Source organism: Protomyctophum parallelum (assembly GCF_964188405.1).
Source record: "Protomyctophum parallelum genome assembly, chromosome: 13".
Taxonomy (NCBI): domain Eukaryota; kingdom Metazoa; phylum Chordata; class Actinopteri; order Myctophiformes; family Myctophidae; genus Protomyctophum; species Protomyctophum parallelum.
This window is the reverse complement of record NC_139708.1, coordinates 23,297,671-23,324,748: the sequence shown is the minus strand read 5'-3', so window position 1 is coordinate 23,324,748 and position 27,078 is coordinate 23,297,671. Positions and strand designations below refer to the sequence as shown.

The following is a 27,078-nucleotide window of genomic DNA, read 5'->3' as shown; positions in this document are numbered from 1 at the left end:
GCCGGTGGGCAAGGCCGTGGTGCTGTCGGCTCGGACAGGGCCATGGCCGCTATAGAACCAATATAACAAGGACTGCGTATATGATGTCACACATTATTAGCGTTGTCTTGCGGAAGTTGCTCATTAGTGGCCGTGGCATTTTTCAACTGAGAAGTTTTAAACGCTTTTCATTTTATGAAAGGCAATACATGGTAATTATTGTCAACTTATGTCAAGCAAGAGGCTCCAGCTGAAAAGGTTGAACCCAAGCTACAACTACAAACTTCCGATTGTGTGTAACGTAACTGACTTCTCCTTTGGTATTTTCGACGTCCGAGTCTCACTGGAGGGTGTTAGCCATTATAGGCTAGCAAGCTGTAAACTCATTATGTTCTGAACCGGGAAGTTGTGCTGATTTGAGTCGGGCCTCTTGCGATTACCAAGTGGTTGAGTTTATTTTAGTTAATAGTAAGTCTAGATGTATACTAACGTTAGCAGAAACACTGATATATGACAGTAGTAGCTTTAGTTTGCCTGGGTCAAAAAATAGATTATTCTAACTCTAACACACCCATTCATGTATATTTATATCCCCCCCTTTCCCCTCACTGTATATGTATCTTTTCCCTTTTTGCTTCCTATATGATGAATTCCTGTTCTGTTCTTTAGCTACATAGAAGTGTCTATTTGTATGTCTCTAAATGTTTTGATGAATTGAACAATGTGGACCCTGTTGTAAACAAGTGTAATGCTTAATTGGGTCGTCCACTCACAGTTAACAGTCTTTGTATTGAGTTTGTGCTTGAAATGTACTGTAATTCTGCAACCTGTTAATAAATATTTCAATCAATCAATCAAAAGTATACTACTATACTGTACTGTATGTCAACAATACCAAATTGGACTGATCATTGTTGTGTAGTATGTATCCTCAGAATGCACCAAATAATACAAATCTAATTACATTTTTATTGTATGCAGTATGCTGGTGGTAGTGCAGGGCTTTGGATTTTTCTGGACACAGTAGCTACAGGCTACCAGGCAACTAGATTTTTAGATCTCTTCCAAATGGTTTGTTACATGACAAAGTTGTAGGTGGGCTGACCAACCGCAGCATGATGTGGCTGTTGTCTGTAAAAGTGCTGTTTCAATGTTTAGAAGAGGAACATAGGCCTTTGTTTCCAGGCTTTATTGAAAGAGTTTTCATTGTTGTGAAATAAAATGGCCCTTTATATTTGAATTGTAGAGGATAGGATATTGTTGAATCAAATGCAATTGAGCCTCATGTGGGAAAAATATGAATTTCTGAACTGTTAAGTGCTGTTTTATTATTAAAACATTACTAAGACATTATCTCCACCTTCCTTCCTCTAAAGGAGAGATCAGAGTGGAACCATGGCTGAAATCTCCACCCTAACCCCATCGCCACCTGCATTAGGTGACCCTCATGCTGCTCCATCCATCACCCTGCCTTCAACAGTTACCCTGGGTGCCAACAGCCCTGCCCCAGAGCCCAAGAAGGAGATGCCCATCCCCAAATCTTCCTTGTACAATAACCCAGCTTTAATGGGAGCCACTGCGCCACCTCCAGCAAAGAATTCAACACCAGTCTCCCAAACGCCCTCGTACGGGCCACCTCCAACTCACTCCAACTCGTCTTCTGTCCCGGAAGAAGTTGCTGCTGAGAATCCTGCTACGCCCTTGTTAGATGGAGCTGCTCCTCAAAGTCAGGAAGGGACGGGGGATGATACAGAGAGAGGGGTGGACGCTGGTCAAGGGACGGGGAATGATGCAGAGAGAGGGGTGGACCTGGGTCAAGCCAGTGAACAGGAGAGCAATGATCAAAGTGCTGCAGACCTCTTGAACGCTACACCAGAGGGCCTTGTTCAGTCGACGCAACAGGCACCACTCGTCCCAGATATGAATCCCATTCCCAATCTATACCCGAATGTGCATGTCACCCACATCCCTAATCCTGCCCCAGAGGATGTTCCGTTTACAGCAGCACAACCCTCTGACCCTGCAGCCTCGGATCCCGCTCCTGCTGCCACAGACGCCACTCAAACACCACCACCACCACCAACAACAGCAGCAGTTGCTGAAGAAAATAGCCTCCAGTCACCACCAACAACAGCAGCAGTTGCTGAAGAAAATAGCCTCCAGTCACCACCAACAACAGCAGCAGTTGCTGAAGAAAATAGCCTCCAGTCACCACCACAACAAGCCCCAAACCCTCAACCCCAGCCTCCAGCTCGGTCCCTAAAACCTGCCACTCCTGTTGGAGTGAGAAAAGCCGAATTTCCCAGCACACCCTCCAGCCCTGTCCCAGTCATCAATGAGCCGGCTTCTTCTTCGGCTTCCCTCTTCCTACCCAACCCCAATGCCAGGCCAGCCCCCGATACCATGAGCTACCTGGAGTCGGCCAGCCTGATGTCAGGGACACTGGAGTCTCTGTCCGGACTAGAGGATGGGAGCTCTATTGGTTCAGACTCTGAGATCAGCGGCATGACTGTCAGACGCACTGATAAATATGGCTTCCTTGGTGGGAACCAGTACAGTGAAGGCGGGTAAGTTCTATGATTTCATACTTCCTATTCTATATTCATCATGTTACTTAAACTCTGCTGTGTGAGACTCGCACAACATTGGTGTGGTTGATGACTTCATTCTAACTGACAGATGCGAAGCCATGTGCATGAATTGTGGCCTGTCTGCCTGTCTGGCAGTGTATCTTTTTAATCAGTCATCTTGCCCTCCTTGGTCTTCAGATTTACTCAGCCATCACACCCCGTAATCTTCCTCTTGCTTTCCCCAGTCCCACATTCTGTTTTCCACATTCTCCCTCTGTTGCTGCCCTAAACATATTAGTCTGTCCTTTATCTCTCCTTGGTCTGAGTCAGATAATGCTGAGAGCGCTTTTGTGACTCAAAATGTACTGACTGTGTCCTAGTATCGCCCTCCTCCACCCATCTACTCATCTCTGTTCTTTTCTTTCTAGATTCACTCCATAGTCTTTCTGTGACAGACTAATTGCTTTTCTGCTGTTGAATAATTAAAACATTTATAGATTTGCTGTATGTACTGATGGTGTCTCTGTGTTGATGTAGGGAGTCGACTTTGTTTGTTTGAAATCATTACAGTAGATCTAAATAGGCCTGTGTGTGTGTGTGTGCAAGAAAGGAAAAGGAACTGGAATAATTACAAAAACAATTATCAGCTATGAACAACTCCACCCACTTTATGACATGTATATTAATACTATGTTAGTCTTCCTTTTAGTGAAAAGGACATTCGACTTGAAGTCGCCAGACAGAGAGAGATGAAATGGCTTGACATGTTCAACAACTGGGACAAGTGGATTAAACATCGCTTCCAAAAGGTATTTACTCTGTCTCAAACATGTACGTGGTACTGTAGTGTAGAAGGAGTACCAAACTACTCGCCCCTTTAACAACTCGCCCCAGTACAGCCGGCGGAACTGCGCGGCCTCGTATTCCTAAAGTAACCTAAATAAATTATGCTTAAACGGTTAAACCTAACCTTATTCCTAACCTCAGTAAAACTATGCCTAAAACTAACCCTATACCTAAACTTAACCCCAGTGAAACGATGCCTAAACCTAAACTTATTTCTAACCTTATTCTCAGTAAAACAAAATAAAGAATACAAGAACCGTCAGGCAGGAAAATCGAGGGGCGAGATGGTTTAGGGGCGACCGTACCTGATACCTGTAGAAGTCATGTTTCGAATTAGGTGTAAGTTAAATGTGTTTACAATGTGATATGCGATTACACTGTGGGCTGGGTATACTTGACCTTTTTATACTCCAGAAAAGAGTTTCTTGACTGCTGGGTTTGGGGCATTTAAAACATTGTAGGAGATTACATTTAATGGCGGAATATTGTTTCATTTATTAGTTTGGCTATTTAGTTTATAGTTAGTGGAAAAACCAGATGAAGACTACCGTGTTGGAGAATGTGTTTGCCTGTGTGTTCCAGGTGAAGTTGCGCTGTAGGAAGGGCATCCCGTCTTCTCTGAGGTCCAAAGCCTGGCAGCTGCTGTCCAACAGCAAAGATCTCCTAGATGCCAACCCTGGGAAATTTGAGGTACTGCCTTAAATCACTTGTATTAGAGGAGACACGTCGTTGTCTACACTCTTCCCAATACCAAACAATAGGGTCAGCACAGCAGTACTGGGGACTATTAGACATACAGAGAGAGGGGTATTGGTATAATTACTACATTTGGAGAAAGAGAAAAGTAATTCTACCCTCATTTATTCAGGCTCTCACATAGCCCATCTTCAACCCCCCACTTTGCTGTACTTCCGGCACCTGTTCACAATAACATTGGCAATTTACAATGTAGGCATTTAGCAGACGCTCTTAATCCAGAGCGATTTACATTAAGAAATAACAAAAGCATGGCATACATCACATATATAAAAAGTAGTTATCATGAATCATGTATAAACTAAGAACGTAACAGTGGAGTATCTATGTAAACTATACATACTATATTATATATTATACATGTGTACTATAAAGTGCTATGACTACATAAAATGCAATTCTAATGTGGTCTACGTAACAAGCTATAAGTCTGTTTAAAATACTATCTAAGTCTACATAAAGTGCTATCTAAGGGGCTAGCTACTAGCTAGGCTAGGGCAAGATAGCCTAAATAGAATAGGGTAATAGATAGCCTAAATAGAATAGGGGCGAGACTATTCTTGACCTATTTCCGAATGTCATATAAAAATCACACCCGTGTGAAGTAAGTGGTGCAACTCCGTGTGGGGGTCCCCGGGTTGGGGTGGGGGGGAGTTCCAGACCCACAGGAACGCACCCAGGGTGCCGCGCCCGCGTCCGAAACGGTTGAGAAATGACAGTTACCGTGTGGGGGTCCCTCTACTGTACTGTACTCGGCTACTCGCAGTCCTTTCAGAACGACAAGTGGCCCAGGAAATGATTCTCCATTAATTTTCTCCATAGGCTTTTCAAAAAGTATTTATTTAAAGACGGTTACGCCGCGGACAAAGCCAACTCGGATCGTGACAAATCATGACAACAAACACAATATTTTGGGCCGATCAAATAATTAGAAAGAAGAAAATAAAGGCAGGCGACAACACTATTTGTTTTGTTTTTCTTCTTATAAATTATTTGATCAGCCCAAAACATTGTGTTCATTGTCATGATTTGTCACGATCCGAGAAAATGAATGGAGAATCATTTCCTGGGCCACTCGTCGTTCTGAAAGGGGGAGGGACTGCGACACTCTATACTGGCACACCCAAAATCACCATATATACAGTTAATATTTGTGTGTGTGTGTGTGTGTGTGTTAGGTTGCGCACACGTGGTGAAAAACAACCATGCTGTTTTCGTGCTGGCAGGCAGGCAGGCAGGCAGGCAGGCACCCACACACATACTCACTTAAGGAAGTGGTTGCACCACTTAAAAAATGTCTGTTATCTGCCAAATGTAACACGGAAACTCTGAAAGTGTTCCGACTAACCCTAACCAATCGGCAGCAGATCAAGAACACTCTCGTGTGAAGTCCAGCACAGGCTGTCGAAACCCAATTTAAACAGAACCCATTTTAGGCGGGAACCCCTTTTGGTGTTAGCATTATGCTATGCTTTAGCTATTGAAAAATAGCAGATCTACAAGCTCTACAAGTAGATCTATGAGCTTGTAGATCTGCTATTTTTTTTTAAATCGAAGAACGACTGACATAGAAACATAGCTTTTTCAGAAAACTGTCATGATGTAGTAGACATTTTTAGAATCTGATCTCAGGTCAGAATGGGTTAACACCCTGTCTTTACGACAGACATCTGTATGAACTCTTGGTTACCTTTTACATTTTTGATTGTATTCATTCAGAAATGGGTCAAAAAGATGTTAAACCCTACAGTTAAGGGGGAGGTGACGTATGGGGTAGCTCTCACAGTACAGAGCAGACAGCTTATTTGTAGAGCTTTCATCAAAGAGCGCATTTACAAATGAGGCAAGTCAAACGAGAGCATTATGTGGAACTTGAGGTATATTTGAATTTTTCACAGTGACACTGTTCTTCCAAGATGGAATGCAGTTGGTTTGAGAACGTTCAGCGACTGTAAAGAAAACTACTCTGAGCAACTGGCAAATCCTTCATTGCCTTAGCTGCTGGGGCCACTACATTATCAAGCGCTGATGCTTTTGTCTGATGTAGAGTTTGTCGTCTTCCCTATTTATTCTATATTTAGTTCTTACAGTCTAGTTCAAACCAAAGATGTGCAACACAAGTCATTGGCCTGAACTAGGCTTGTCTAGTGACCATGTTCGGTTCAGGTCTTGGGAAGATTCAGTCCAATATCACTTCCATTATCTAAATGAGTTATTTGTTTTTTTTTGCCTCCAGGAACTGGAGAGAGCGCCGGGAGAGGCTAAATGGCTGGATATTATAGAGAAGGATCTACACAGACAGTTCCCCTTCCACGAAATGTTTGCTGCTCGTGGTGGACATGGGTAAATGTTGACTGCATGCACAAACCTTTTGATTGTATGTGTTTACAGCAGACATCTTTGGTTGTCATCATACTTGAATGTCCATGTCATTAGATCATGATAGGGTTTGTAGGGTAACGGGTACGGTCGCCCCTTTTCCATCTCGCCCCACTACTATACCAAACTGTAAATAACAAACATAATTCATGTTGGTGATTATTTAAAAGGTATTATCATATTAATTTATCATTGTTAAGTTCACTCTGTATATCCACGGGCATAATGGCATGATGATGCCATTACAAAACATGGGCTACATAAAGAAATGTGATTAATAAAACTAAATTAACTGCTAGAAGGTCATGAATTAACTTAATTCAGCAGTCTCTGTGACATGTTGTTCTTTCTAAAATTTACAGAGTATAGAGCGCCGCAGTCCCTCCCCCTTTCAGAAAAACGAGTGGCCCAGGAAATGAAAACCCAATGCATTCTCCCATCGGCACTTCTTATTTAATTTATTTAAAAACGGTTACGCCGCGGACAAAGCCAACTCGGATCGTGACAAATCATGACAATGAACACAATGTTTTGGGCCGATCAAATAATTTATAAGACGAAAAACAAAACAAATAGTGTTGTCTCCTGACTTTCTTTTCTTCTTTCTAATGATTTGATCGGCCCAAAACATTGTGTTCATTGTCATGATTTGTCACGATCCGAGTTGGCTTTGTCCGCGGCGTAATCATCTTTAAATCAATTAAATAAGAAGTGCCGATGGGAGAATGCATTGGGTTTTCATTTCCTGGGCCACTCGTTTTTCTGAAAGGGGGAGGGACTGCGGCGCTCTATTGAGATCGACTACTATACAATCCAATAAATCTGTATACAAGATAATTTCAGATTTCAGAGAGGGAGGGAAATACTAAGTTAACTGTTAACTACATTAAAATAAATCGCGGGGGCGAGTTGGTAAAGGAGCGAGTCGTTTTGGTATTCGTTTGTAGTACTGTGCATTAAGTTGTCCAGACTTAATTGACAATTACCTTACTCAAATGTTCTCTTGTGGCTTTACCTGAAGGCAACAGGATCTCTACCGTATTCTGAAGGCCTACACTGTCTATCGACCTGAAGAGGGATACTGCCAGGCCCAGGCTCCAGTGGCTGCTGTGTTGCTCATGCACATGCCTGCTGAGGTGAGGGGCTAGGGGGGGATACATACCAGGGCAGCACAATTCATGTAAAATATTTCAAAGTTGCAACACTGACTACTGTACTGCCAGAGGCATTTCTCGTCTCATGGCACTGACCTTGTTTCAGATGTTTTTGTCGGTATCAAGCAACTTTATAATCACTGATGATGAAGTACAATGTTTCTATTTTATTTTATGTTTTTTTGTGGCTTTCGCCTTTATTTTATTTTATTTTTTATAGAGGGATAGACAGTAGGTTGACAGGAAATGGGGAGAGAGATGGGGGGGGGGGTGACATGCAGTATAGGCCGTCGGGATCGGGAGTCGAACCCGCGGCACACTGTCAAACTTGGACCAAGGTGCCTGGACCGCTGAGCCACGGCCCAGGCCGAAGTACAATGTTTTGATTGCCTAGTAGGTGCCGGTGTTTATTTGCACTAATAAGTTGTGTTGTTTTTGCAGCAAGCCTTCTGGCTTTTAGTGCAGATCTGTGAGAAGTATCTACCAGGTTACTATAGCGCTGGTCTGGTGAGTAAATGAATACTTCGTCATTCTACAGCATCTCTGTCTCTTACTCACACACACACACACACACACACACACACACACACACACACACACACACACACACACACTATTTCATGTGTCTCGCTCACACACACCGTTTATTTATTCTAATGTGTCCTTTTTATTGCTGTACGTTATTTAAGGAAGCAATCCAGTTGGACGGAGAGATCTTTTTCTCCCTTCTGCGGCGCACCTGTCCCATGGCATACCGTCACCTCAAGAAGTTTAAGATCGACCCCATTCTCTATATGACCGAGTGGTTTATGTGTGTCTTCTCTCGCACCTTACCGTGGGCCTGCGTGCTGCGTGTATGGGACATGTTCTTCTGTGAAGGTATGAAACGGAACGCCTCCCAGGTCCAGGAATTCATTCCCAGGTGGTCCTCTGGGCTTTCTTTTGCCTGTGTCTAAATCGTTCTCTGTGGCTTTTTTAAGGGGTGAAGATAGTCTTCCGTGTTGGCCTGGTGCTGTTGAAGCAAATGCTTGGCTCCGTGGACAAGCTTCGAGAACTGCAGGGCATGTATGAGACCATGGAGCGTCTGCGCAGCATCTCACCCGACACCATCAAAGAGGACATATTGGTACAGGAGGTGGGTCCGTCTCTGGTCTTTTATCACAGTGGTTCTCGTGCCAGCCTCATGATATGTATTGGGACCATGGACCTCCATTTGAAAATAGTTTGTGCCAGGGAAGCCCATAAGAGAAGATGTCAGATTAGATTTTGCACAGAATTCTACTGTATTCGGTAGCTGAAAGCTATGACCTGAATTGTCATTGCTACACATGATCCCTTTGGGCTAACTTCACTTAGCTTCACTTATTGTATACTATAATAATCAATAAATCAATACTTTATTTCAGACCCAGGGAGATCCATATCACAGAAATATATGTACATCACAGTATAAAACACATACAGTACAGTACAAAAAAAATAAAAAAATAGTAAACATTCAATCTGGTGTCTCTATTTTGGCAAAAATGTTAAAAAATAGCTATTATTATGCCACGTGTTGTGGGCTATTGGCTATTTTGTATTTATTTATTTTCAAAATAGGGCTTAAATGGTTCTTCTATTCCTCTGGAACAGTATACAGTACCTAACGAAGGCCCGTGAGGCCAAAAAGTTCTTTGTCCTGATGTCCTCTATGTTAGCTAGCTTTTAAAACGGTGTGCGGATCTCCTCTCTCCGACCCTCTGGAACCCCCTCAAGGACTGCCCTTTGAGAACCAGTGTTTTATCACACACAAATGAGCCACACGGTCACATCTCCTCCTGTAACAACTTCTGCTGTTACTCACTGACACGTGTTATGAGTCATCTTTTGGCTGCTGTGTTTACTTCCCCATGTCTGACTTCTCCTTCCTTCTTTCTGCTGTGTGATGGTGGCCATGTAGATCATTATCCTCCCTGTGACGGAGGCTCTGATCGAGCGGGAGTGTAGTATCCAGGTGAGGAAGTGGAGGGAGTCCAGAGGGGAACTAACTCACCAGCCTGCCCGCCGACTCCATGGGACGCGGGCAATCCACGAGTACAAACGGCGAGCTTCTGCCATCAGTTCTGGAGGCAGCTTCTCTTTCCTGAGCAGCTCAATACCTCCACCGGGACCCCTCCGGGCCTCCTCCAGCCTGCTCTCTCTCCCCGGCTTCCGCAAGTCCAAGACTCCATTCCGATCCCACACCAAGAAAGGCTCTTTTTCAGGGCCGTCGGGTATGGCAGGCCTGCCACCTCAGCCACCCCCCTCCTCCAGCTCTAACCAAGCACAAAGCGCTAAACCACCCATGTCTGGGGCAGCTCCCAGGGCACCAGCACCCCAAGTGCAAAGTCCCCTTGTTGGGTCTGGGTCTGGCAGCTCACATGGACCTGCTCAGGTGTCAGAAGCCACCGCAATACAGGGTCAGCATGGTGCTCTAACCCCAAACCAGAACCCTCCACCCAACACCTTGTTGCCCTCCCCTAAGGTCGTCTCTGAGCAATTTACAACCACCATCCCCTCTCCCACAGCCAACAATACCCCTCTTCCCCCAGCCAACAATACCCCTCTTCCCCCAGCCAACAATACCCCTCTTCCCCCAGCCAACAATGCCCCTCTGCCCCCAGACAACAATGCCCTTCTGCCCCCAGCCAACAATGCCCTTCTGCCCCCAGCCAACAATGCCCCTCTGCCCCCCTGCTCCGATGGTGTAAAGGAAGTGGCCACGGCAGGAGTAGAGGAAGAAGGGAAGAAGAAGAAAAGGAGCAAAGAGGACAAGAAGAAGGAGCGAGAAGACGAGAAGCAGAAACTGAAGGAGAAGAAGGAAAAGGAGAAGGCAGAGAAAGAGAGGATCAAGAAGGACAGGGAGAGGATTGAGAAGGACAAGAAAAAAGAGAAGGGTGGGAAGAAAAAGGACAAAGGGGGTGGCGGGGAGGCAGGGGAGAAAAATGGATCCGCTGCAGCCAGAGATGTGGTCTAGTTTCCCCCTAATCGCACCATCACGGCAGAATGAAAGAACCCCCAGAAGTAGAAAGAATAATACCAATAAAAGAAGAATTAAAAGAGAAGAAAGAACAGGGGTTGGGAATAACTTCTTCTATAGTGCATCTGTGCATCTCATTAAAGACTTTATGTAGTCCATGGATTATAATGAAGAGAACTGGAATATGGTTTTAATAGTACCTGAGAGAGGGGAAGGGGGCTTTTCCCCCTTCACCCCGTGCTTTCATTTTTTCCTTTTCCTCACAACTGGAGCATGGACTTTGGCTCTTGAATATTCTAAGCAGATCAGTCTTTATTTTTTATTTAATTTAGTTTAGTTTTTATTATTTAAAACTTTTTTTAAGTTTGTGTAATTTTTTTATATATACATTTTAAATCGGATTGAAGTCAGAGGATAGATGACATTAAATGAAGGAAATGGTTGGACTGGCAGGTTGTAGTTTTGGTGCCATAGATGAATGGCCATAGATGTAAATAGAAAATCGACCTATATAAGATCATCTTGGCACCCACGCTGTTATTGCCCTATTGTTTCTTATCATGGGCCCGAAAGAAGAAAAACTCAAGTAAGATAAAATAAAACCTTTGAGAATTGTCTGAAAGACAGTGATGTTAGTAACGTTGTCGCTGGATGTGAGGTGGATATATTTATTGTAAATGTTAAATGTTGTGAGTGCGTGCCTTAGTAGTGTAGTGAAATGTGTTACTGTACTATGTGGCCTGCCTGCTATTTCCTCTGCACCCCACCCACTCTGTACTTTCACCTGTCTATAGGAATAAATGGGTGTAAAAGGAGGGATGTACACTGGGACAGGCAAAAGGAAAGGGGGAGAGAATAGGAGGCAGGATTACAACCACAACTAGACACTTTGCAATGGTGGCTGCAAGCTTGTCTGTTCTATACAACGTGTATCTAGTCCCTGACAAAACAACATGTACGGAGAGTTTAGGCCTGACCTCGAAATTAAAAAAAAATCTTCTAAATCCTCCAGTTTTCTGAAATAAATATATTTACGATTTTTCAAAAATAGCAGACCTACAAGCTCGTAGCGTGCCACTCGGTGGCGCGCTATGAGCTTGTAGATCTGCTATTTTTCAATAGCTAAATTATAACATAATGTATGTAACACCAAAAGGGGTTCCCGCTCAAAATGGGTTAAATTCACCCGTTTGTGTGGTTTTCAAGCATCACTTAAATTCTCTTGTCTCGAGTAAACTTACATTGAAAGATAGCAACACGATTGCTTGCGACAAATAGCGTTTGCTTGCTATACTATCGGCAGCGACTGAATAGGTCCTGCAGACCAAATGTCCAACTGTCAAATTAGTATAGATCTTTGCTTCTGACGAACAAAATAATATAGATGTTATTCAGCCAAATTCAAGTTCATATGAGGGAGGTGGAATTTCAGTTCCTATAAACTCCATTCGAATGTGAAGTACATTTTTATGAGAAGAATGAAGGATTATGTTTGCACTGTCCTTTTGCAAAGCACCACTGCTCTCAACCACTCCTAACTGGTAGTTATGTAGTACTAGTTAAGTGTAGAGTGTCGTCAGGCCAGTTTCAAACTTGGAACTTGTGCCTTTAGGACCTACACTGTAGGAAGCCACTTGACTGAACGTGCCAGGTGTGCCAATGTGTAGCATTAACCTGAACCTGACCTTTGGGCTCTGATGTATTTATGTACAAAATGGTTAATTTAATCATATTATATATTGAATTATTATTATTTTGGAGCTGACTATTTTTGTATGTGAGTTATAGACTCCTGGTTGACTGGAATGATGGATGACTATGCACTGATAGTCAAAGGAGGATTAAGTATTGTTGGGTTTTTAATTTTTAGAGAAAGGCCTTTTCATTCTCTTGATTTTTCTTTCTGTTGCACGCTATTTTTACACGACTCAATGCATGTCAGTGCATATTTGAAGTTTACCGTCTTTGATTTGTCAATTGGTTGATTTAGGCTCAAGTCTCCACTTTACTTAAGTGCAGTATTAAACTCATCAGAGAGGAGGGCAGCGATTGGGCATCCAGATGAACAATAAAGACAGGAGTGTTTTACTTTACCAGAACATTGGAGTTAAAGGTCTTAACTGTACTGTATAGTTGCTAAAGTGATTTTACTTTGTTCTTTTTTTTATGAGCTCCGAATAGGTCTGTAATTTGGGAAGTCTGACGTCTTTGTCTGTTTCACTGAATTATAGTGGTCATAATGATCTCCCTGACGTATTCACACTCAGTGTTCTATACTGTAACATGTTTATGTGTACAGTAACTGCCACTGTACCCCATCAGTGTTTGATGGCTTGTGCCAGTTGGTTAGTATACAGTAATACCAGTTTGACAGTGGGAAAGGAAAAGAAACATACCTACCCCTTAACAGCCAATCTTTGTACTGTTTTTCTTTTCTTTTTTCAGGATTAGAGGGACTTTTGCATCAAAGTAGCCAACATGTCCTCTATGTTCACTGTTTTCTCTTGCTTAGTTCAGGTCTTGACATTTTTGTCTTTTTTTCCAATTTTTTCAGCCACACCACCTTTCTCCCATAACAGCCATGATGTTTTGAATCCAGTAGAATCTCTAGATGCAGAATATTGTAATTAGTTAACTGTTAGGCTAACCCTGAACACATCTATGCAAATGTACGGTAACTCCCAACACGACTGTTCTTAGTGTGTATCGGTGTGGTGGCTGAAGCACTGATCTAGTCACTGATATCATTGTGGCTCGCAATGTTAATCGAGATTGTTGCCCTAGAAGTAGAAAAACTAATTCTGTTTTCCCTGTGCACGCTTCAATCCAAGGATTATAATACTAGTACGAGCAATATTTCTTCGCAGTTCTTGTCTATAATCGATCATCCGTCTCCTCTGCTACAAGAGGTCTGATGTCATGATCAAATTAATCTCTTGCTAGTCTGTGATTTCGTAATGTGGAATCAGTGCTCAGCTCTGCAATACTGAGGATCAATCGACAAAAACTCTTCCAACTGGTCCTTATTGCATTTCTGCTGGAATTGTTGTGATTCATTTACCTTTAATTGGGAATGACCCACACTGATGCAATTATTTAAAAGCTTCTCATTAGTTTTTTTTAATTTATCTCTGTTTGTCTTGTGTGTTTTTTCTTTTTATGTTTACATTAAACTATCTTTGGCGAGAAGTGAAATAAAATCATAGCTAATTGAATTCATTCCTTAACTACAGAAGATCTACACAAGATGTATTTAATTAATGCCATTTGTGATGAGTAATAAACAATAATATATTAAATCATTCTGCTATAGTCAATTTACTTATTTAAATGTCTTTCATGTGAAACAGCAGGCTTTCTTTTCTATTTCTGGAAAGTTGGCATGCTATAATAGAAGTCATTTTTCTCATGTTAATACAAAAATAATACAAATTAAATATTGTTTGAAAAAATGGGTCAACAGCCCTCTGAGACACAGAGTAGATTGATTTTTTTTTTTTTACCATTTTATCATGATCATTTAATAGAGAGGAGTGAGGACCAATTGTATGAAGATAGGTTGAAAATGTGTCCTTTAGGAAAATGGTCAGAAAATTATTACTAAAACTAAAACCTTTTTGTGCAACGTTTATAAAAAAGATTCACTACATAAAAACAAGGCCTCAAGTAAAATATACTTCTACTAAAGCCTAGCCATGATGATTCAGATTAAAATTGAAACGCTACTCTACTCCAGAATTAGCCTTGGATCACAAGACTGTCATCTCATCTGTGTAATGAGTCTGACCATGTATCAGGACTACTCTAGAAATAATTGTACTAGGCGTAGCAATAAGCGCTGGAACAAGTGGTGGCACTAAATAGAAAAGTTGTCAACTCCATCGAGTCCACTGCACTAGACTAGAGACTGAGGGCGTTTGCCTGACATGTAAGCGGAGAGCCACGAGATGGCGCTCGGTGCCGCAGTCTGCTGCAGTCTACTCGTCTGCCTGCCTGTCATGTCATTCTAAACTTGGAGGCAGACCAGCCCCTTGCCGTCGTTGCCATGCGGAGGTGAACAGCAGCCCCCCTACAAGGAAATGATCTAAGCTCTCGAAGTTTTATTATATATATATATATATATATAGCTCTATGGATCTAAGAACTGAACCGGACAGCATACCTTGTAACATTTTTATTGATTGGGTTAAACTAGCTACAAGTTGCTGCATGCCGCATGGCTTTCCCCATAAGGTCTGTCTGTGTGTGTGTACATCCTTAATTATTCCTACAAATAACCCTTGTTGGACCCTCAGAAATGTACAATTAATTTACTACTTTATCTTTAGCTATTAACTGTGCATTTGACCGTTTCAACTAGGCTACTAGGTATCTATTCATGTATTTCCACAATATTTCTGTCTACTTTTCCCCACAGAACCACTGAACAGAGACACTGTTGTACAAAAAGAGGTTTTATTCACAGTTTGTCCCTTTTTATTCATCACAGAGGAAGGTGAGGAAAGAGTGCAGTCACAATGTAATGGAAACAGCTTATGGAAAAAGGTGATTAGAATTGTGCAGGAAAGAGTGGGGGGAAAGAACTCGAAGACTGTATGTTTTCTTTCGGCTCTTTCTCTCCTCTCATTCGCAGTGTTGTTTTTTCACTTTTAGAGAAAAACATAAGTCATCACTTTAAGGAGACGACTCCCCAAACCTTCTAGAAAAAGGCCCTCCTTCTCACCTGTGCTGTCCTACCTAGGAGGACATCTTCCTTTGGAATGAGGTCCCCCGGTTGGTGTGCACCCATCCTCATACCACAACAATGGACTAAACCATGCAGTGTGCATCTCTCCTTTGAAACAAAGGGAGTTGAGTGGGACATAATTCAGTCACACAAACGCCCCAGATGTCTCAGATGTCTCTGTGGTAAAGGTAGCTAGAGATGTGGAGGTGAGAAGACAGAGGTCTTAAGGAAAGAGAAGGTGGATGAGAAAAGGCTTGGATGGAAAGGATGTTTGGCTAAGATCATTTTATTGAAAAATAATCCCATTTCCCCATAAGCAAACACAGACGTCCCCACTCGCGCACCTGCGTTCTCATGTTAGCGTCTCGGTAACGCAGAGTCTTTGAGCATGAGTTGACAGGGACACATGAGAGGTAAGCAGGGAGGAGGAGATATAAAGAAAGGACAAGGGAGTGCAGCAGAATAGCAAGGGATGCTGTTTTTTTTTTTCTTGCGCGTCACTTCATTCTATCATTCTCTTTACTCCTCCTTCTCTTCTCCGTGTGTGATGACATAGCAGATGTTCTTGTAGTCTACGTTGCCAGCAACATCTGGGGGGAAGGCGGCCCACAGGTTCTTCATCTGAAAGGAGCAAATGATGATGAGTTGGTGAGTCACCCACCGCGGCAGCAGAATATGATACCACTGAGATATAAATAAACAGGCAGCATTAATGTTACCTCCTCGGGGGAGAACCTGTCGCACTGGGTGGTCAGGAGCTCCTCCAGGCTGGAAAAGGTAAAGTATATACGGTCAGTTTTTTAAAAATTTGTATTGTGTGATACAAATGCTTTAATCATTGAAGTTGTAAACGGAATGCTCACAATTCCTTCTTGATGGTGCCAACTGCCTCGGGGTCGAGGATCTTGAAGGCGCTAACGATAACGTCCTCGGGATCAGCACCTGGGGAACACATACACAGTGGCTTCAAGTTACGCCCCCGTAGATGTAAAACATACTTGGAAAGTAAACACAGCCACGTTTGTACAAAAAGTGGAACATATTCTTAACCGCATAATTACACTAATGTAGTCATGCCATAGATTGTGATGAGTGACATAACGAGGGAAACATTATTGTCTTGGCAGTGGGACAAATGTAATTGCGCCTACCCTTCAGCTTCTCGCCGAACATGGTGAGGAAGACGGTGAAGTTGATGGGGCCGGGGGCCTCCTTGATCATGGCCTCGAGCTCCTCATTCTTCACGTTCAACTGGCCTGATGTCGCACAGTGGAGGAAATGAGTGAGTACTTTCATACATACATTATGCATACACAGTACACACACACACACACACACACACATGCATACAGTATAGTACTGAATTGTGCACGACCGTTCACCAATCACCACTCACCCATTGAGGCCAGCACGTCCCTCAGATCATCTTTGCTGATGATGCCGTCTCTGTTCTGGTCAATGATTGTGAAAGCCTGACAGGAGGACAAACAATATCTGGGATTATTTCACGACACGATGCCAAACTGTTTCCCACTTGTCACCAGTATTGAGAAGTGTGACATCTACGCCGGTCATAGATCATGCTCTTTGTATGGCTAGCATGTGACCTCTGCACATTTTAGGTTCTCCTCTGTCAACAGAATATCCATCAAGGTGTCAAGTGGAAAGTATTTACGATGCAATCCTACAGTGTGTAAACCCTGCCTCGGTTTATATAGTCTAAAAGGAAAGGGGAACTTAAGGTGAGGAAGGTGTCATTTCGGCACAGCTGTCTCCCTGTCCCCTTAATGGTCTGGTTAAGCCGCAGCTCTTACGTAGATGAAACTTGAACTTGAACTAACTAACTAACACTCTCTCGTTCACACACACACACATGCATTGCACGCACACGTTTGCACATACCCTCCATGCTCTCACAGACACAAACACATTCAGCTTACTGTCATCTTTCCATCAGTGCAAAGTGCTAAGACCATCCCAATATTCATGTCCCTTAGGAGCATTTAAGATGTGGTATCACTTATCACACAAGGAATGCTCTGGTCTATTTAGAGCCCCTATCCCTTAACAACAAATTGAAATAACAGACACCATCATAATCCAATCTATTGACAGCCCCTCCTGCCCATCCTGCGTGGCTTCAGCACACTCCACCATACACAGAGTTACAAATATTCTTCCCCTTATCCTTTTTAACTTTAATGTTTGTTCAGGGCACTAAATGACAATGTAAGACGTCATGTGGCCGATATAACTACATCGTACAAATGCAAAAAAGGCACCCCTCACTTCACACAAGTGTGATGTTTTTCTTCTATTTCTCTGTTTTACTCTAGTTTTGTTCAAACACAGTAGTAACAATATCTACTCTTTGATTGTTCTTAATGTGGAGTACATCAGGAAGTGCTTGATTATTTGCTCAACATTCAAGAAACAAATGCCTGTCAATGGGCAGAGGCTAACTTGTGTTGGAAGCCATCAGCTGTTTAAAAAGAAAACCCTAAAAAGAACGACAACAACAAAAACACATCTTTAGATCTCTCCCTCCCTGCCCTCTATTTACTGCCGGCCTAGCAGCATCATCCAGTTGTCACGCTTGACATGTCACCATCAGCAGGAGAACTTAAAAAGATGGCTGAGTGACAGCTGGGGGGTGGGGGGGTCAAAGTGGGCTTTAGAGGGTGACAGATATTTCAGGGCCGCCCCTAAATGACATTCGCATGTTTGTTAAATTGGCAGAAGGTAAACAGGGATCAAGCAGGGTGGCAGCTGCTGTGAGAACAATCCACACCCAACTCTATTTTTGAGAGATCAGACAAACCTCACCTCTTTGTACTCCTGAATCTGGCTCTGCTCAAACATGGAGAAGACATTGGAAGAACCACTGTCTCCGCCGCCTCCGCCTGCCCTCCTCTTGGCCTTCTTGGGTGCCTGGAGGACAAAACACATGCATCAAGCATCACATTCAGTGACCCTGGTTAACACCGTGCAGGGTGCCACTCTAGCGGATACCAATACCACGAGCTTGTAATTCTAACTCGCTGGTGTTGAACTAATCATGCTGTTCATTTACTGTAGATGACTGATCTAGTACATATGACACGTTCAGATAGTCCTCAGTGAGTCCTACAATCTGACATTTGATTCTGGCATTTGACATCTAAAGTAGCATAAAATAAATAATGTCTTAAGTGAGCTTAGAAAGAATAAAAAAAATAAAATAAAATAAAAACAGACTTCTGGTTGTGTGTTTCTAATATTGAAGTCTCTGTTTTTCCCAAGTTAATCCTATACATGTAATGCACATAAGTGTCTACCACATATAGGCTTATTTCACTATGATACTAATAACACATGCATCCTGATAACAGTATGTCCATGAACAGCAGTGGGCCTCATATCCAATGAGGAAAAAACATGTCCAAAAGATTCTTGATCATTTAGAAGACATGGCAAAAGGTCCGAAAGATTTGTCGTTAAAAAATTAAATAGCCCAAACGTATCAAAGAAGTTCAGTTAATCCAAAAGGGTTGGTTTGGTAAATTCTCCTCGGTTGAGATTTCCATCAGCAGTGTACAGTGATGTGGGACCCGTGGTATAGCTACTCACCATCTTTCGTTATGTGTTGGGAGGTTGGGATGGTCAAGAGAAAAGAGAAGACTGAAGCCGCGACATACTCCGTTCCCGGGGGGCTTATATACCTCTTTGCTGGCCAAGCTAACTTTAGCCCCAGCTTCAAGTTTGGATTGGGATAACAGACAGACAGAGAGAGAGAGAGCAAGAGAGGGCGGGAGAGAGTATGAGAGCAATGAAGGATGATTTGGTGGCCAAAGAGAGGGAGATAGTATGGGGTTCCGAGATATCACCTTACGGGAGATCAGAAATAGACCCCGGAGTCTTGGTATTAAGTAAACCTGATAGCTCAGGGACAGTGCCATATATTTGGTAGTCCCACGTGGACTAATATGGACATTGAGGACATATAAGCTTGTGGGACCGGAGGACACCGGTTCTCCCGCCCTCTTTCGGTCCATCGGCAGCAGTCTACAGAGAGACAACCGCTCTCTGACTTTATTTTTGGTTTGTGATGCCCAATGCGATATCACAGACCGAGATATAAGCATTCTATGAGCTGAACTGAATAGGTTTTTACCCTGTATGTTCATGTTCGATTTGGCTTTCACGACACTTTTCCTAAGTACATTTGCTTATGTTGAGCAACGGGGCTGTGATGTAACGTTTTACTGCATACGTAATGATTAACGCTACCTTGCAAGAATACCATGGCAGTGATGGCATATATTATATAAGGAGTATCAGGCCCATTCCTAAATGTAATCATCATTGCAATTCATGACCGGCGACATGGGTGAACATGAAAATAGATACAAAGACTGAAAACTTAACAACAATAAAGACATATGTTGGGTTGTGTTTGTATAATAAACACCAAATATGTTCTTCAGTGTACTGTAATTCATTCATTCATGGATTTGAAACAAACAACTGTAGAAAGTCAGGAATCTAGACATTTTATCAATGTAGTGTCCTGCCTCTGAGATTATGTTTAGGATTATGTTTTATATTTATTTATATTAAAATAATATATATAGTATAAATATTTTACTTGGAATGGTCCCTGAAAGACTACCTAATCTCATATTGTTATGCATGTGCCTTCTAATAAGTGAACTTGGCCTGAAGACGCAATGGCAATTGTAAATAAATATCGGCACTTGAGATCCTACCTGTGAGTGAAAATGCATAAGAGTGGCATATGGATACATATGTTTATGTTTTGTTCATATGTCACATCCTCAGATGAGGTATCATTATCATTAATGACGGCAGTGCTACATTAACAACACCATCTCAAACATCTTCAGGCACTGTTAGTCTCTGGCTGTGGTTCTTAGTTCCCATGACTAGGAAGGTTCCTCTTTAGCAAAAAGGCCCCAGTCATGTATGTACACATTTCCACCTCTCCACACACTCACAGACAGTGCCCTTCCTGCTCACCCCTCATATCCGCACCCCCCCTTTCCATGTCCCCTTTCAAATAAGGGGATTACTTGACTGGCTGATGGCAGCAGACATTCTAAAGAGAGTATAAAAGGGACAGCTGAGGGTGACCAAAATAGCAAAATAAACTTGTCAGTCTGCCAGCTCCCCAACTCCCTCAAAGCTTCGCTTATTTGCTTATTTATTTATTTTTACATCCAAATTGACCGGTGACAAAAAATAAAGACAGAATTGTTACTGGTTTTCACCTTATAAATACGTTTATATCTATTTGTCTCTTTGAGAAGTTTATATTTATCCCTCTCCTTGTCCTCGCCTTGCCCCCAGAAACCTTCTCCCTCACTCGCAGTTCAAAGCCATGAGGGCCCATAGAAAAGGTGGGCCTGGGTCAGGAGGCAGGTTGTCAAGCTTGTGATCTTTACCACCTTTATTTGCAAAGATCTTTGACCTCTACCTCTCACCACCTTGTTCCAGGAATGATTGTGGCATGTGTCACCCACCCACTCTATACGTTATTGACCGTCATTCATAATCCAATGTACTAATAGAGGTTCAATTAGTTGTTCAATGTTGGCTCAGGAAGTAAGCTCAGCTGAAGGTCACTAGACGGATTTTTGATACTTTTAAATTGCCAGATTTACTACTGGAATACCTGCATGACCCAACTGGCAGGTCAACTCTCTTTAGCCTTAATGCTAGTGTAATGTATGCTGTATACATAGGTCAGAACTGTTTGTATACAGTAGTTCACCACACAATACTTACTGCTATTTGCCTGATATACTTGGTTTACCACTTATTCATCCTCCTTCTGCTGATTGTATATTCTGTATATAATATCCATGGTCGCAAATGTAATCATAGTTCCTCCAGAACTCTGTTTTCAACCCTATCCGTTCGTTTGTGTGTCTGTGAGCAGCTCATTTTGTGCACAGCTGGACCGGTGCACAAAATATATTTTCAGATCTGCCTCATAGTGCCTCTATAACAGGCGTGCAAAAATAAATAAATACAGGACATGTCAGGACTACACTTCAAGGAGTGCATTCTATGTTCTTAATGTTTCTGTTTTTGGTTGCAACCCATATGGACATAACCGAAATGACCCAAAAGACCTAAATAACCAGAGAAGATGCAATCCTAAACTGTATACTATACCATCATTTCTGCTCACTGACCATTATGTTTGATAGTTTATTACTTACTGAATATATGACTTAAGACCACTAGTAATACCTTGATCTGTAGCTTATTATAACTTTTATTTCTTACCTATCTCATCTACCAGTACTTGGATAATATTTATTACTTGGATATATCTTGCACAAGTCTGGCTGGATCTGCAGCACCAACATTTCACTGTTTCACTGTGCATACGCTTATGGTTATGTGACAAATAAGGTATTTCAATATTTGATTTAATTAATTAAGGTATGAACCTTTTATTCTATTTATTTATTCTTTCAACCTGCCCAGCTGTGCAGGCCACTAGTATAACTCAAGACTTGCTGCATTGTACTGACAACACTGCTTGCATGTAAAAAACGAAATAAAATAGTTTATATTTTGCTACATTGGAGTTGTTGATACCGTATACAGATGTGTGTACATTCCATGGGTTCTCTGTGTAAAACTATACAGCTTGCCACGCTCCCCAAAACCATCTATCACATTTTAGACGATTGGTATGTCTGTCTGTACGGACTGGAATGTGGAGAAGTTCCCAGCTATGATGGGGGGGATACTAAAGGCAGCTATGACAGAACTGACATGACAGGTCAGTTACAGTCTATGGGTCAGACGTGTAAATCTATATCCTGGACCTGTGTGTGTGTGTGTGTGTGTGTGTGTGTGTGTGTGTGTGTGTGTGTGTGTGTGTGTGTGTGTGTGTGTGTGTGTGTGTGTGTGTGTGCGTGTGTGTCCCATATTACTCTATAGTGATAATTATCTCTGTGGACTGAAATTAATTCAGACTTTGTGTAAGAATCAGAGTAAAGCTACATGTACATTAATAAATTACACACTTATCTGTCTCACAATTGTTATCACAGCTGCACTGTCATTGCACTCACACTCACAGGCTTCTATACATTCTTCCCTTATTTTTTACTAAATCACATGTTAATACTTTAATGTTAACTTTAATTAATGGCTTCAAAAGATTGTACCCATGGCGCCCTCTGCTGTTTACTAGCTGCCATATGATGTTTTCAACACTTTCTTCTTGGGTCCAGCCAGCAAATTAAAACATATACTGAGATTTTGCACATATTATTAGCTCTGCCTGAAGCTCAGAAAATCCTTGTCTGGAGGGCTTTACTGAACAGTAGACAGTATCCTGAGGAGACCAGGGTTTGAATCCAGGTGGACATTGGAACATTGGATTTATCTTTATAAATGTGTTTATTCTTTATGGATGCAAGTGTGGCTTACTGGTATGTGTGTATTTGTATTTACTATTTATATTTATATTATTATTCATACTGTGCACATCATTAGGGCTGTGCTTTGCCTTCTCAGTTAATGCCCACTAACGTGTCGTGTTAGTTGACCTTTATTTGAATTTAAAAAAATGTAGTAGATAAATAGTATATACAGTTGTCACTGAAAATTAATAAACTCTGCCATCAAACCAATAAGAATAATCACAAAACTGTGGGTGCTTTAACATAAAACCTGAAATACTTAAAACCTTGGAGGATAATCAGGTATAAGAATAGGTATATAAAATATAGGGATCTTGGGTTAATCAAACTGCTCTATAAAAAATCACACCCGTGTGAACCGAGTGGTGCAACTCCCCCCCCCCCCCCCCCCCTCCTCTCTCTCTCTCTCTCACTCTCTCACTCTCTCACTCTCTCTCTTTAGCAGGCAACAGTGCAGTACTAATACTATCTCTCTCTGTTTCTGGCAAACAGCGCCCCTACTGGTACTCAGTCATACTCATGCTCATTAATACATACATACACAGGTGAACACATAGGTGAACACGGACATTGCTGGTTGTAGGAGTGGTTGCACCACTCAAAAAAACACTGACACTGATATGATCTAATTGATCATATGACATGGAGGCATATTATACATTTAAAATAGCTTTAAAGAAATGTGCAGTATCTAATGCTGCACAATGTTCTTAAGCATATCTTCATAATACTGAAAGCATACTGTAGCTCTAATTTGACACACATGGATGACTTCAGTTTTACATGTCTTGCTTGCATCACAGTGTAACACACTTAATTATCACCCTAAATCTATGAGATCTTCATCGCTATGTTCTTCCTCCACCCGCTTAGTCTTCAGCCAGTCATTCCTCGCTTGCATCACTTCCTGTCCATAATAGTCATGGAGTCTACTGAACTCCTCGAGTGGATCCAGGCCCACCAAAGGCCATTCTCCATAAAGAGGTGCTGGTCCATTATTAAGAGGGGTGACATGAGCGTTTCTCTTGGGCCAAAGCTTAGGGGACTTAGGGGACTTGGTCACCTTCGTAGGTATTGAAGGTTCATTTAATACATGACTGGCACTGAAGCTTCTGCCCTCTCTGACCATGGTCCTTGGTCCCTGCACCAGGAGGAATGAGCCCGAGCTGGGCACGCTTGTAGGCTGGTTGAGGCCCTTTGCAGAAGAGCATTGCTGATGGGATAGACCAGAACTATGGTCACGTTTCGCTTCTGTAGAAGGAATGGAGAATCTTATATACAAATTAAACTGTAATCACATTTGGATAAGTTCAGAACAATGTCTTAACAACACACAACACATAGTGATACACACCTTCATACTGCTTGCCTAAATCTCTCACCAGCAGCGATAGATAACAGTGGCTGGCAGAAAGCAAGGCTTTGATCCAACTCTCTTGGGTCTGGCGATCCTCGGCTGCAAATGTGTATGTTTTGAGTCCGGGCCCTTGGAACACCAGGGATATTGCAAACATGCCATTGCGTTCACAGTGCCGGACGGCACATCCTTCAAGGACGATGACACCCAGCAGGTGGCGATCAGCTGGCCGGTCCTGGTAGAACAGTAGGTTTGCCTTCAGGACAAACCATCGTCTGTGGAACGATCCATTCCTCTCTTTCTATGAAGACATATTGTAATGGTGACAAAAGAGGTGAAGTTAAATAAGTTACAGATAACACTTGATGCCTTGTTAATAGATCATTCAAAGCATAATTTTTCTTTTTTTCCCCCACAAACCTTTTTGTACAGATATCCTTCCTTATCCACAGGAGAGGTGCATGACAGGTAATGGGTTAGAATTTTCTCATGGATCTTCATCACTCTTCAAGGAGAGTCTGTTTCCATATTGTGAAAGATACACAGCAAAATCAATTACCTTGAATGGACCAGTGTATACTCTGTATACTATGCATAATATACAGTGTGTACAGTGCAGTTTTTAATTATGTATTTGTTTTGTCCTCAGAAATTTAATTTAAATTTAAATTTACTTTACTCAGTCATTACAGACATCCAACATTCTGGTTTAAAGCCGTAACCGTATAGAAACAGAAACGGCACTGCTCTAAATACTTTTTATCATCAAGTTCTTTATTGTCATGATACAATTCCTGTGCAGACATTTTTAAAGCACCAACAGGCATAGTAGAAAACAGGTGTATTCATATAAGAATAAGCAAGGTAATAACAACACTAGTAATATATTAAGATAATTTATCACAGAAAAAACTCTTTTTCCATCACTAGTTTCACTACTGTAGGTCAACAATAAGCCCCCCGTGAATAGTATTACTTAGTCTTACCTTCGATAATGCTGAACGACTCCTCCAAATGCATACATAGGCTTTACATTCTTTGTACAGATGTGTTCTACTGGTCCCTCATTGTTCCTACACATGCGACCATTTGCAGCTCCCTGGTTGTGATACATCTAGAGAAAGACAATGTATAAATATAAAGTTTCAGGTTACTAACGCCAGGTTCTCCCTCGGGTACCGGAGGACAAGTGTTGAAATATAAATAACTCGACCCACTTCCTGGTAACAAAATCCTGACACACTATATTCTCTCCTCTACGCATGAGTCCACCTTGTGGAGATGCGTCGGTCTCAACTGGACTACGGGTTCTGTGCATACAGACAGTACTACCTGGAAATTAGATCATACAACACATTAAGGGTATTTTTATGCTTCTGCCTTCTGTCTCTCACTTCCACATTCTTTATACCGTTAACTGTATAGCATGTACTTCTTTCTCTCAGGGGAGTTTCTTTTTTTGTTTTTTTTTTGTTTCAGGTAGTATGATGCATAAACAAACATGGGGATAATATCTTATGCCTGATATTATTATTATCACCAATGGTTGTGGGCACGTGAATAGCTTCTTTAAGAAAATTTAATTAAATTCTTCATGTTTTCTCACCAGGTTTCTGATATAATCTATCCCCGTGTCTTCACTTAAGCCCTCCATCCTTTTCGTTACCTGTGTTTTGCCTGTTCTGGCGTATTTGTGCATGTTTTGTCTAAGGCATGTCTTCACTGTTTTTCAGGCCGGGGACCCCTTAGCTGAGAGAAGGATGAAGGAGAGACATTTAACCACTTGAACCCTCAATGCTTCTGTAAACTGGACCGTTGTCTTGGTACTTAGTCTGCTCTATTTTCCCTGTACACCTAAACTCTTTGCCGATCTGCTATTTTCAGCGAATGTTCCCCCCCAGAATAGGGATGCGAGTGTTTAAGTGGTTAATGTACACAATTAAGAATAGCACACACAGATTTGGCTGACCCCCTGCAGGATCACTGAGGACCCCCCTAGGGGTCCTGGACACCCTGTTGAAGACCCCTGATCTAAGGCAATTCATGACTAAACTAGGCCTCTCGCCATATTGTCCGTCTGAGGCATGTGCTGCAATGAGTATGAAAAAGCGTAGGGGAATGGAGGAAGGGATATAATAAAGGTAGACTCAGTAAACACTAGACTGAATACAAAGAGTTAGATGTAGTAGTGTGGCATGTTGTCATGACTATAGGACATCATGACTGTGTGTGTGTGTGTGTGTGTGTGTGTGTGTGTGTGTGAGTGAGACTGTGTGTGTGTGTGTGTGTGTGTGTGTGTGTGTGTATCAGTAGTAGTCTGAACAGATTTCTGTCATTCTCTATTCTGTGTAATCTGCAAACAAAGAGTGATAGTTCATACATTATTATTGTAAATTATGTTTGGAATTCAAGTCAATGATTGTAAATGACTAGTTTAATGGCCTAGTGGGTTAGTGAAAGTTAGTTTTCACTAACCCACAGTTGATTTTCGAATCCTTCATAAGAGGAAGTAAACACTGTAATTGACATTACGGCTACATAAATTGACATTCATTTGTACTGTGCATGAAACTGAAAAGTAAAGACATGTAGGATGAGATGTATACAGCTATATCTGAAAAGTGACAAACCAGCATGCCAGCATAGTTTCAGGAATGAAACCTAAGATCAGTGAGTGCATCCATGTGCACGGAGAGAGAGACAGATTGGTCTCAACTCATACATACACACATGACATACCCCATTTTGGGCGGGAACCCCTTTTGGTGTTTTAAACATTATGCTATAATTTAGCTATTGAAAAAGGTCGAGCTTGTAGATCTGCTATTTTTTGAGAAATCGTGAAAATATTTATTTCAGAAA

The 27,078-nt window shown here is 41.9% G+C and overlaps 3 protein-coding genes across 6 annotated transcripts in view; 1 reads left to right on the top strand and 2 right to left on the bottom strand.

The window, feature by feature from the left end:
- The window catches only part of tbc1d10b (TBC1 domain family, member 10b), a 14,674-nt gene extending 696 nt beyond the window's left edge, over positions 1-13,978 (top strand). For 2 of the 4 annotated variants that reach the window (XM_083779807.1, XM_083779808.1), the window contains exons 2-10: positions 1,356-2,546; positions 3,247-3,358; positions 3,978-4,085; positions 6,388-6,494; positions 7,552-7,666; positions 8,126-8,191; positions 8,374-8,563; positions 8,665-8,819; positions 9,627-13,978. In XM_083779807.1, the coding sequence (XP_083635933.1) occupies positions 1,375-2,546; positions 3,247-3,358; positions 3,978-4,085; positions 6,388-6,494; positions 7,552-7,666; positions 8,126-8,191; positions 8,374-8,563; positions 8,665-8,819; positions 9,627-10,682 (3,081 nt within the window). In that variant the 5' untranslated portion in view covers positions 1,356-1,374 and the 3' untranslated portion in view covers positions 10,683-13,978. The remainder of the gene's footprint in view (positions 1-1,355; positions 2,547-3,246; positions 3,359-3,977; positions 4,086-6,387; positions 6,495-7,551; positions 7,667-8,125; positions 8,192-8,373; positions 8,564-8,664; positions 8,820-9,626) is intronic. The other 2 variants (XM_083779810.1, XM_083779809.1) reach the window with 2 other exon arrangements.
- A 1,145-nt stretch (positions 13,979-15,123) lies between these two features.
- On the bottom strand, positions 15,124-19,173 carry mylpfa (myosin light chain, phosphorylatable, fast skeletal muscle a). Its single transcript, XM_083780435.1, has 7 exons — positions 19,021-19,173; positions 18,238-18,342; positions 16,808-16,883; positions 16,563-16,667; positions 16,275-16,353; positions 16,131-16,179; positions 15,124-16,032 (listed from the first exon to the last, which is right to left on the bottom strand). The coding sequence occupies exons 1-7, from the start codon at positions 19,021-19,023 to the stop codon at positions 15,931-15,933; spliced, it is 519 nt and encodes a 172-aa protein (XP_083636561.1). The 5' UTR covers positions 19,024-19,173; the 3' UTR covers positions 15,124-15,930.
- A 4,112-nt stretch (positions 19,174-23,285) lies between these two features.
- pheta2 (PH domain containing endocytic trafficking adaptor 2) lies at positions 23,286-25,321 on the bottom strand. Its single transcript, XM_083779852.1, has 4 exons — positions 25,203-25,321; positions 24,637-24,734; positions 24,214-24,517; positions 23,286-24,110 (listed from the first exon to the last, which is right to left on the bottom strand). The coding sequence occupies exons 2-4, from the start codon at positions 24,715-24,717 to the stop codon at positions 23,680-23,682; spliced, it is 816 nt and encodes a 271-aa protein (XP_083635978.1). The 5' UTR covers positions 24,718-24,734; positions 25,203-25,321; the 3' UTR covers positions 23,286-23,679.
- Positions 25,322-27,078: the final 1,757 nt, after the last annotated feature.